The sequence below is a fragment of the Tyto alba genome, unplaced genomic scaffold (genome assembly GCF_018691265.1).
Source record: "Tyto alba isolate M040663 unplaced genomic scaffold, T.alba_DEE_v4.0 Super-Scaffold_5, whole genome shotgun sequence".
NCBI classification, from domain to species: Eukaryota; Metazoa; Chordata; class Aves; order Strigiformes; family Tytonidae; genus Tyto; species Tyto alba.
The window spans coordinates 15,354,967-15,367,287 of NW_024881326.1; the positions used below are offsets into that span (position 1 = coordinate 15,354,967).

Sequence of the window (12,321 nt, forward strand, 5' to 3'; positions counted from 1 at the left end):
CGCCGTTTAACCTCTGCCGCGCGCTCCTCCGGCGCTAATCGCTCCCCATTTAAGCCGTGCCCCGCGTCTCCCCCCCCCCCCCCCCCCCAACACCTCCCTCCCCGCCGGGCGCGGAGCGCGGCGCGGAAGGAGTTAAGCGACGGGGGGCCGCCTCGCGCCCGGCCCCCGGTGCCGGCGGAGTGATTCACTTCCTGCCTCCGGCCCGCGCGGCTCCCGGCGCCCTCGCCCCGCCCTCCCCGCCGCCGCCGCCGGCCTCCTCGTCCCTCCCATTGGCCCGCGCGGCGCGGCCCCGCCGGCGGCGCGCCCCCATTGGGCGGCGCGGCTGCCAGTCGGCGGTCGGCCGCTGCCCGGGCCGCCGTGCCGGTGGATGTCAAAGGCTGAAGCGGCGGCGCCGCCACAGTATAACTCGTGGGGGCTGCGCGGCGGCCATGGCCACAGCCGCCTCCAACCCCTACAGCCTGCTCGGCTCCACCTCGCTCGCCCATGCGGACGGCGCGGGCATGCAGCAGGGGAGCCCCTTCCGCAACCCGCAGAAGCTGCTGCAGAGCGAGTACCTGCAGGGCGTCCCCGGCAATGGGCACCCGCTGGGGCACCACTGGGTCACCAGCCTGAGCGACGGCGGGCCCTGGCCCTCGGCGCTGGCCGGTGGCCCGCTGGAGCAGCCCGACGTCAAGCCGGGCCGCGAGGACCTGCAGCTGGGCGCCATCATCCACCACCGCTCGCCCCACGTCTCCCACCACTCGCCCCACGCCAACCACCCCAGCGCCTGGGGGGCCAGCCCGGCCCACAGCGCCTCGCTGGGCCCCCCCTCCGCCGCCGCAGCCGCCGGGCAGCCCCTCAACGTCTACTCGCAGGCCGGTTTCGCGGTGGGCGGCATGCTGGAGCACGGCGGGCTGACCCCGCCGCCCGCCGCCGCCGCCGCCGCCGCGCAGGGCTTGCACCCGGGGCTGCGGGGCGAGGGCGGCGGGGAGCACGGCGAGCTGGGCGGGCACCACTGCCAGGACCACTCGGATGAGGAGACGCCGACCTCGGACGAGCTGGAGCAGTTCGCCAAGCAGTTCAAGCAGCGGCGCATCAAGCTGGGCTTCACCCAGGCCGACGTGGGCTTGGCCCTGGGGACCCTCTACGGCAACGTCTTCTCGCAGACCACCATCTGCCGCTTCGAGGCCCTGCAGCTCAGCTTCAAGAACATGTGCAAGCTGAAGCCGCTGCTGAACAAGTGGCTGGAGGAGGCCGACTCCTCCACCGGCAGCCCCACCAGCATCGACAAGATCGCGGCGCAGGGGAGGAAGAGGAAGAAGCGGACCTCCATCGAGGTGAGTGTCAAGGGCGTGCTGGAAACGCACTTTCTCAAGTGTCCCAAGCCGGCCGCCCAGGAGATCTCCTCGCTGGCAGACAGCCTGCAGCTGGAGAAGGAGGTGGTGCGGGTCTGGTTCTGCAACCGGCGGCAGAAGGAGAAGCGCATGACCCCGCCGGGCGAGCAGCCGCAGCACGAGGTCTACTCCCACGGCGTGAAAACGGACACGGCCTGCCACGACCTCTGACCGGGGCTTGGTCGCGCAGGCAGGACTGCGGGCAGCGCGGATTTTCCGCCGGGGCTTTAACTTATGGTTTCCGAGAGGCGGGAGACGTGGAGCCGGGGCTCCCCGCTCGCCGCCGCCGCCTGGGCAATATTTTTTCTCTCTCCGACCTTTCCGCTGATCAGTACGCGGTGTTTACTCGCAGACAAGGTTTGTTTTCGGTCTCCGCTAGGACGAAGGAAAAAAAAAAAAAAAAGGAAAAAAAAAAAAAAAAAGAAAACCCACGGGAAAAAGAAAAAAAAAAAAAAAAAGAAAAAAACGACAGAAAAGGAAAGACAGATGTGTGCCTATGAATAACCTTCCAGCGCCTTGGTTATATCAGCTGTATTTCAGGTGAATCTGTTTTACAATAGACTAGTTTTGCATTTTTAAAGACTTATATAGCGTTTTTAAATGTCTGAGGTGTTTTACTACAAACTGTACACAATATTTGTGACCTAATTTGTATCGAATTGATCAGTCAAAACGGTTCTCCCTTCCCCACGCACCGGCAATGTCACCCAGCAGGGACGGGGCAGGGCGGCCGCGGCCCTTACCCGGCCCTAGCCCCCCCCCCCCCCCCCGAGGAGACGGGGTTCCCCTCCGCGCCCGCGGAGCCCCGCGCACCCGGCTGCCGCACGCACGGTTGTGAACAATGGGCTTATTTGTTGCAGCTTTTCTCTTCCTTTTCAAGAACTTCCCAACACCGTAAAACGGTCGGGTTACAATCCTGACCTCACCCCTCTTCTCCCAAGGAAGAAAAAAAAAAAAGAAAAAAAATTCTAAGAGATTTGTCCGAAATTAAGCTTCACAAACAAAACCGTGGCATTGGCCAGTCTTTTTCTTTCCGAAGATGAGTTGGGCTTTTTGATCAGCGCCAGACTGAGAGGTCTGTAGTAAAACACCTTTATACTTCTGCGCTTCGGCTTCGGAAATCAGTTTCTCTGTATTTTGTTTCGATAGTGAAGAGGAATGAGGGGTCTCATGAATTTGGGGGGGGGGGGGGGGGGGCGGGAAGGGGACAGAAAACGCCCGCATTTGGTTCACGCTGAGCTTATTTCTGCGTCACAGGGAGATGCTGGATTTGTTGAAAAGCTTTTATATAAAAAAGAAAACCAAAACGAACAGGGAGAAAAACAAAACGAACAAAGAAAAAGTCACTAAAATGCTAAAACCATAACCATTTTTTCGGCACAGGGAAGTGCTGAGCTGTAACCGCCCCCTCTCCTCCGCCCGTCCGTGGATGTGTTGTACACAAGGACGGCGTGTGCAACGCCCACGCAGCCGCTCACGAAGGGACATCGCTGCGTGTGCGTGTGCGTGTACACGGCCAAGTTCACTCGCTGCCCCCGCGGCCGGGCGGGCTCGGGGCCGCCGGGCAGGGCCGGGCCGGGCTCCCCCCGGGCTCCCCCCGCGCTCCGGGGCCCCCCCCAGGGCCGGGCCGGCCCTGCTCCGCGGCTGCGGCCCCGCTCCGTGGCTCCCCGCACAGCCCCTCTCCCTCCCCGGCATTCAGATTTTTTCCTTTCGACATTTATATTTTTCAAGTATTTTTCAGTAAGCGCTAAAAAAAATTAAAAAATAAAAAAAAAATAATAAATAAAAAAAAATAAACAAAACTCGACACTGAGGACCTGCCTATTTCTGCCAACTTTATAACTGTACAGTTTTGTATATTAAACGTTTTTTGGAAGTTATTAATTTAAAGAAAGATCATTTAGTTTATTCATTTAGTAACTGATGTATAATAAACGCTATTTTCATTAAAGGTTGCTTTTTTCAACTATTTTATCCAAAATTGCCTATTGCAGTTGCCAACAATTATTTATTTTCAATAAATTCCGCATTATGTTTAAAAAAAAAAAAGGAAAAAAAAAACGTTTCAGAAAGAAAGAAAAAAAAAAAAAGCCTAAATGGGTGTCGAAAAAAAAAATAATAACGAAACACACGAGTCACTGTAACGTTTGATTGTCGACCAGTTTTAGTCAAGGGGTTTATATTGACGCAATATTTTATTGTTGTAAAAGGAGAAAAAAAATTAAAAAAGGTTTAAATAAACATTTTTACAAAAAAAAAAAAAAAAAAAAAAAAAAAAAGAGATATTAAAAATTACGTTGCGTTGTTTGTGCGCTGGCCGAACCGGGGGTGCGGGCAATGGGGGCTCCGCGGCCAGGCCTGGCCGGGCCCCCCCTCCCCGGGCAGCGCCGGGTCCCGCCGGGGGGATTGGGGGGGCCGGGCCCGGCCGGGTTACACCTGCCGCAGGGCCGCGGAAAATGCACTTTTTGGGGTGGAAAAGGAGGTTCGGCGGCTTTTTCGGGGGCGAGCGGGCCGCGCTGGGCAGGACGCGCCGCTACGTATAGCTATAGTAAAATATTGGGGGGTGTGTGTATATATATCTATCTGTGTGTGTATATATAGAATGTGTATCAGTGTGCGGTGCAGGCGGCAGCAGCGCTGCCTCCGCCTCGCCTCCAGCGCTCCGCGGATCTGCGCACCCGCGCTGCAGCCGCCTCCGTCCCTCCCTCCCGGCTTCCCCGCAGCCGCCGGGGACCCGGCTTGGGGTTCCCCCCCCGCCCCCGCTCCACCCCGAGCAGCAGGAATCGGGGCACGGAGGAAGTTTCTTTTGTTCCATCCTTCCCTCCGCGGGCTGCCGCCACCGGGAGCGGAGGGGCCGCGGGGGCCGGGCCGGGCCGTGGCTCCTTCGCCCCGACCCCCCCGCCCCGGGCCGCCCCCCGCTCCTCCTGGGCGGGAAGTGGCGCGTTGGGGAGGAACAATACCAGTTAATCACATCTAATGGGGTGAAACGGGGGAAGCTCCAGCCCCGGCAGCCGGGCTGGGCGAAAGGAGGAGGATGGGTGCTGGGGGCGGGGGGGGGGGTAGGCAGAAAGGAGCAAACTTCACGGCATCACCGGCGAAATGGCCTTTTATTTTTCTCTTTCCCCGATTCTGAAGCTGAACCTTGGATAAAACAATAACCAACCCTCCTGTAAATGGTTTAGGGGTGGGGAAAATTACCTTTAGGAGTCCTGAGAAGCAACCCGAGCAAGGAGCGAGCTCTCTTGTCTTTAATAACCCAGCAGGAGCACAAGTGGACAGGCACCTTCCTGCGCTGGCTACAACAAACAAGCAGTCCTGTACCTGTTAGAGAGAGGGATTTGGGATGTAAATAGCAGGCGATGCTTTGTTTCTTAACCATACATCTGATTTATCTTTTTGTAAATCTTTGCAAGCGCAGAGACCACGGTCCTGGGGGCAACGGGCCTGTGTCAGCCCCTGTGCTGGGCCGGCAAAGCCCGGCTGCCTCCACAGCGGGACGACAACCTGCAGCTGTTTTGGGAAGGACTACAACAGAAGGAGAGAGAAATATTCCCCCCCACCAATCACTTTTCTCAGCCTGCTCCAGAAACAAAATAAATGTGCACCAAATAGTGTGGGTACCAAACCAGGAGTAAATGGCCGTGGTTTGTAAACAGCTCCAACTGAGGACACGGAGGAAAAGCTTCACGTTAAAACATACCCTACGTGGTCACACTGGCTTTTAACATTTGGGGTCCTGAGAAGTAAAGCTCTTAAAAGCAGCATTGGTTTAGAGGAAGGACAGAAAGCGTTTCACTGTTTTAGAGCCCTTTGGCTGTTCTGTAAATACAACTACAGCAAGGGCTGGGTTATGTGTTATTTTAAAACAAATCATGTTAAGAGACAAAAGAGATGCAATGAAAGAAGAAATCAAGTGAGTTTCTAAACAGAAGTACTTCAAAGACTACTTGAAAGTTGGAAAAAATAGGGAAGGAGAATTTCATTTAAAGAAAAGAAAATCTCTGCTTGCTATTGCCCATATATTTCAGTATTCCTGTGAGCAAAAGAAAACTCTTTTGTGCCACCTAATGTTAAGTACAGATCACTGTTGTCTTCTTTGCTGCCCATCATACATCATGTGCCTGGGGACACCTCGGGGTGCTGAGCTCATCTGGGCAGAGTGGTGTGGCTGGGGATGCTCAGCATCCAAAAGTCCCACCAAACCAAGGGCAGGAAAAGAAACTTCAGCTTCACAGTTATGGACCAGGTTATTTTCTGAATTTAGGAAATTATTTAAAAAAGAACTCAAGAGGGAGTGGAAAGAAGCATGGGGTATAATCATAAGAATGAGAGAATCCAAATTTGGTCCTTGTTATAATAAAATAAATCCAGAACAAGGATATCCAGGCTTTACATGAGCTGCTCACCATCAAGCATCTATCTTGGCAGCCTCTGCAAACCTCTGGAGAGCTTCTCCCACCACTCTTCTTAGAGGGCCGAAGTGGCCTTGCCTTTGCACACACACGTGTCTCCCAGAATGAAGAATTTATGGTGTGTACTTAGCAGCCGTTCACACTAATGGAAGATACTAATTCAGTACTGAAATATCTCACACAGTCCTTTAAAGAAGAAGGGGTTGAAAGAAAGCATTTCTCTGATAACAATGAATTACACCACTTTTGTTATTTTAATGGAGAGTGTTAAACACCTTTAACAATTTTTGAGGCTGAATTTCCTTTGATTTTTATGTTATATGAAACCTGATGCTTCCTTCATATTTAAATTTCAAATATTCTCAAGCTGTGCTCTCCTCCCCTCTAGAGAGGGCCAGGATCACAGGAGGGGGTTCACTTGAAACCAAAATTTACTACAAGTAATCAGAGATACTGTCTTGCTTCATATCGATCATTCAGAATACGAACCAGTCAATCTGCACCTGGGCCACATTTGACCAAAATGCTTTTAAAATCCCTCAAAACTAAGTATTTTGAGTTTTTCTTTCTTTGCTTTCAAGTAGCAATTCCATAGGTTCAGACAGAGCACCTGGTCCTATTGGGGCTGCATTGATGTGCCAAAATAGCCACTGATTTTTAGGGTAGCTCCACATGTAGATGGAGGCACATTTAAAACCTAAATCCTTCTCCCAATAGCTGGAGAGCATGCAGGGCTGTGGGGGGAATGCCCTTCAGACAAGGGTCCAATCCCAAAACCCAGACACAATTCATCATTTTACTCACCCGAGCAGTTTCTATGTAATTCACTGAGCTCCTCCATGCAAATGAAATTATTATTTTGTGCCCCTGCGTGATCCCATTCAAGGCTCCATCCTAGAAGAAATGTATATACAAGATTTTAGGCAAGTGATGGGTCCCGCTGAGTATCCCCAAAAACGCTCACAGAGATCAGGGCCTACACTCGTACTCACTTTCCCCGTTTTCTAGCATCCTGTAACCAATAGACTGGAAAGGCTCCGCAGCAATTACATATTTAGGATATGTGATAGCTGCAGTTAAGATCTTTATGACTGATTGCAGGATAAAATTTACTTCAAATGTGCAAGAGCCCCTTTCTAAACCCCAGTTTTTCAGCTGCTTTCCATTATATATATTTTGAAGAATCAAAAGCAATTAGAGCATACAAAGTCTAAATGGTAAATAATTTCCAAATCAAAACCTTTATTAAAGCAATAAGCATCTATTTTTGTTAATGCTGTAAGATATGGAAAGGGCCAAACTAAATAACTTTTGTTTTAACATATTGAGAAGCAAACCAGACTTCTATGCTGAGGACCTTATGAAATCTCACCCCAAGTTGATTTTTGGTTGAGTTTTTAAGATTCAGGAAAGCAGGTCAAACAACAGGATTTAAAACTACCATTTTACATGGTGGTGATGTGAATGGTGCCGTGGTTTACACACGTTTGTGAAGGGATTTGTCTGTGGATCTGTGGCTTGCTGATTCACAGCGATCACTGCGTGCTATACTGGCTTGTAAATATTTGTAGAATCACGTCCTTAATTAAAATGGTAAAACAGTATTAAATCTTGGAAGGGGAGAGAAAGAGGAGTGCGAGGAAGAGCTGTCATTGGTAAGAGCCTGTCAACAATAAGTTAAAAAGCTAATGGTAAATATAATTTCTGCCGGCTCCAGTTTTGCGGTGCTATCGATCGTTGGGTCCTGGCTCTGAAGCTCCATGCGGCTCCTGATCAATGTTGTGCCAGCACCGAGCAGTGCTGAAACGACACCAAGGAGGCTGCTGCTGCAAAAGTATTTTTTAAAATGTGAATATTTCAAACAGTGACTGTGAGAAGCTGGGCAGCAGCCCTTCTCACCCCTAGCACTATTAAGGAACCGCAAATGCTCTTCCATTATTCTGCCAATGGATTTAATTTTATTTTTTTAAAATTATGCCAGTCCTTGATTTCTGTGCCTCAAGTACAAATAATATTTACCCAACTTAGAAACGCCATTTCTGAACCAAAGTTATTTTATTTTTTGGCCAAAGCATGAAGTTTTGTTTTGCATATTTATCTTTAGACTTTGGGAAGGAAATAAATAATATAAAATAATATAACATAAAATAACATAAAAAAAAAAAAAAATAAAAATAATAAAATAAAATAAAATAAAATAAAATAAAATAAAATAAAATAAAATAAAATAAAATAAAATAAAATAAAATAAAATAAAATAAAATAAAATAAAATAAAATAAAAAATAAAATGTCTGCAGATCTTACTCACCAGAAAGTGGCGCTGGGGGGAATGACAATGTCTGAACTCCTCCTGCCATGTCGGCTGGAGTGCAAATGGAGGTAACATGAGCTGCTCCTCGTTCAGGGTTTGTACTTCTGTCTAGATTATGGGATTAATCTCTGTTACATCTATCTACAGCTAGGAACTTGTGATCCAGTTAAAGCAGCTTGAAAGGCGCCCAGCAGGTGCTGGGGGTCTGACTCTGCAGCACAAATTCTGTGCAGCTCCTGGGGAAAAGCAGGGGCTGGCCTTGTGCAGGGCTTTCTGAGGCTCTGTGCTGGAGGGGGAAAAAGGAAAAAAATCAAAATCCTGCCAGAAAACACTTGCAGACAGGGAAAAATAGCCACAGGGTTTTTTGGTGTTGTTTTGGGTTTGTTTTTATTTTTTGCTAGATCCTGAAAATGGAGTTGCTAACACACAAATGCAAACAGTCAAACATGCTTTTGTGATACTTTGCTGCTCCTTGCTTCACAGACATGGTATGGACGTAGTGGATCTCTTAGACCTAAGAAATTATAATTCAGCACGGGAATTTTGAGCTTTCAGAAATTGTCCTGTAAATACCACAGGGGACTGCTAAATCTACAGGAAGATTATAGCTCTGCATAGGTTTAGATTATTGATTTAAAACTTTATTACCTTTGATATAGATTCTTCATGAAGGAAACAATTCAGCAGTGGGAATCCCGTCCAAGTAAAGATATTGCAGGGTTGAATCCTTCTGTACAATCCTGCTTTTCAATATAGCAGTCAAAGGTCTCTGTAGGTGATGCTACACAAACCCAATATGAGTGCAGGAACAGCACAGCATCTTATAAACCATTAAATCCTGCTCTGCTCAGTGAAAACTTCTCATAACCGCAGCAGAGAGAGGATGCAACACACCCAAAATTATACAGCCCTGGTAGATTTTAAATGGAAAAAGTAATGGTATAGGTTTTACTATCGTATGTTCTTCATAGTATATATAGTAAAGCTGTAATACAGACCAAGAAAATCTGCCTTTGTAACACGATCTATAACAAAATGAATACATGGTAATGTGACTGGCAACGGTTTTCTCAGAAAAATATGCAGTAGCATAGTAAGATAGTTATAACAGGATTAGGTTTCAAGTACAAAGCTGAAGTTCAAAGATTTTTCAGGATGGTGTACGAGAAAATTATAAACCATGATTTTTGAGCTTTCAGTTCCCTATGGTGGAGGACCCTTGTGACTAAGCATCACTTGGTCCTGTCTCAGCTGAACCTGGGAAGACGGTGGCCCCTGTTCTGCTGCAGCCATCCCAAGATGGGATTCAGATGAGTACAGCATGCAATCGGGTCGGGTCCTGGGTTCCCTTCCCTGCAATCTGTACTCCTGCATCTGACTCCACGGAGCTGGTCATTCAGGTCACAACACTCCACTCCAGAATCTGCACATCTAATATCTGGTGTTGGCCCTCAACCCTTTGTGCAGGGGCTTTTTTTTTTTTTTCATAGATTCAGAAGAAGAGACCACCTGTAACAGTACTTCCATCCTAAATCCAGATTAAAAACTAAAGTCTGCATTGTTTTACGTTCATTTACTATGCTGCACATTGATTTCAGATGATCTCCAACTATTCCACATCTGAAGCATCAAACTCACTCTGAACATTTCCTGCTCTATAACATTCTTCAACCTCGACTATAAAATACATTTTGCTGGTTTATACAAAATAAAACACATCAAATGAAATAAACCCAAACAATTATTTTAACAGAAAAGTTTTGAGGGGGGTGGGGAGGTTCCTAATCTCCTAAAGAAAACACATGCACAATTTGTTTCAAGTTGCTGCTACCTCTTGTGTATGTTGAAGGTAGGAAAAGCCAGGAGATATGGAAGAGGAGGGCAGACACCCAGCATGGCTGTAGGAAGAGTTAAAAAGGATGAGTTCAGTGGGTGCTTGTTTCCACCCCCATCACAAGGACTAGTCTTCAGAAGAGATTTATGTCATGCCATTTCTTCCTCTTACCCCAACCTAAGCCACAAAAATGCAGTATCGCAATTGTAACGCCTCATATATTCTAAGGAAGATAATAGTAAACTGTGCTGCTTTGACCTTTTCGGGATTTCTGCTGTTTGATTCCCTCGCTGCGGCCATCCCTCGTGTTCGCAGCAGTAACCTGTGAGGATGCAGTGCAGCGGGGGCCAATCCAGCTACAGAATATTGAAAAGGTTAAAGTCTATGTTTATGAGTCTATTAAATGTTTATAGTCTCTCACAAGCTATACCGGACATTAAAATTATGATATCTCATTCTCATAACAAACACTGTAACGAGAACAGAAAATGTTAAAGCATGAGTCCGTTCTGAAGGCAACGTTTGTAATGAGAGTACAAAACCAGCACAGTATTCATTTGCTCCTTTGAAATACTCAAAAAGGAAAAGATTACACCATGAACCTAAAACACGTGTAGCATGACATAGCAACAGATCATCCAATCAGTAGGTACAAGCAACCCATCCCACCCAACCTCCCTTCTCCAACACTGACCAGCAACTGATGCTCCAGTGGAAATCAGGAAACCTAAACAGACACTAAATGTTTCCATCAGTCTGCAGTGTTTTCAAGCTAAAATATAACTTTTTGGAGACTACTGTCACAGAGCCATGCTGTGGGGGATACCACTCCTGTTCCCATAAGCTCCTTGAAGCCTGCTCAGAACACCGTAAGCTATTTACTTTGCTTTTACACGTAACAGTGGGTTTTATAGGCCAATTAAACACTGCGCATATTTTTTTTTTCTTTTTATTTTTTCTAAATATATCACATGTTAATTTCACTGTGTGTCATAAGATGGCTACAATACATTAACAAGTACCCATGAACATGGACAATTTACACCTTCTTCAGCCAGGCTCCAAGCACACCCCACCATCCCCCAGCTCTGGTTGCATTATTAATCTCATAGGTAAATCCAATCCTATGAATACTTGGGAAGACCCTAACATGAGCAGAGTTTTGGTAACCCAAAAAGGAGCAGGTGTACCATGGTCTTCATTATTCCTGAGCAATTTTACATGAGAAGTGATGAAGCATGACTTACTCATTAGTCCTCCAGTCCCACATCTTAAACTCTCAACCAGGGCAACACAGTAGACACAAGTCCCAGAAGCTTAGTCCCCTGGGTGTTCCTCCTGCACAAGGGAGAAATTTAAAGAGAAATCTGAAGATGAACGCTGCTGCTAATAATGGGGAATTTCTCCCCAGCATGAGGGACAACGCAGGAGAAAGCAATGGAGAACAAAGTTTCTTTGAACCACAATCGATGGTGATATCAAATCATAAATAGGCAGACAGGGACCAGTAAACACACGGAGGATCAAAGGAGCCAGCATAAGTGCAGGCAGCAAGCTCGCAGCTGGAAAGGGCTTGGAGGCTGTCTAGCCAGAGCTCATAGTGGTTCGAAATGTCTCCCTAAAAGTAGGATACCAGCAGGCTTTAGTTCAATATACCCCACAAATTACCAGGTTTTGATGGCCAGGGAGTAGTCAGAAACCTTAATGGAGAGAAGAAAAGAAAAGAAAAAGAATTCTTCTTGCTCTGCTAGCAGCGTCTACATTTCAATGTTTCTCTAAGCAGAAGAAAGGCTATAAGGGCTACTGAGAAATAACAGTGGGTATTATTGCAAAGTCCCTCAAATCAGTAAAAGCCACAAACTTTGTGGCTCCTAGGGCTGCTGTGGACAGCCCATTCTTCTCCTAGAAGTCTGCATTATGGTATGACCAGCTATGAAACACAAAGATCAACTTCCCCAATACCCTTGTAATTTATCTACATGTACCATAATGCCTTTAACCACCACCACTCATTTGGGGAACTATTCTTATTTTGCATACAAAGCTGTCTACAAAAAGAATCCGTTCTGATGACTCAGGGTCCCCTGCTACTGCCAACTTGCATTTTAAAACAAATGCAAGACCAAGATTAAAACACAGACAAAAGCCAACATACACTAGCTTTACCTGGAAAACCCTAATATTTGCAAGGTTACACCAAGAAATAAGAGCACCAGATGACTGTAGACCTCCTGATGATTTCTGAGGCCTGGAAAGTTGAGGGGAACTGGGTAAAAAGAGACTGACAGTGGGGTTTTGTCTAGGGACCTGCAGGTTCTGTGCCCCATCGTGTGGAACTCAACACAGCAGCCTTCCCACTTCCGAGTTTTCCTCCAATGCAACAGGACCC

At 47.6% G+C, this 12,321-nt stretch overlaps 1 protein-coding gene across 1 annotated transcript; it reads left to right on the plus strand.

Annotated features, from left to right (window-relative positions):
- The first annotated feature begins 281 nt into the window (after positions 1-281).
- POU3F4 (POU class 3 homeobox 4) lies at positions 282-3,438 on the plus strand. The gene has a single exon (XM_042807318.1). It carries the CDS (start codon positions 429-431, stop codon positions 1,542-1,544), a length of 1,116 nt encoding a protein of 371 aa, XP_042663252.1. The 5' UTR covers positions 282-428; the 3' UTR covers positions 1,545-3,438.
- Positions 3,439-12,321: the final 8,883 nt, after the last annotated feature.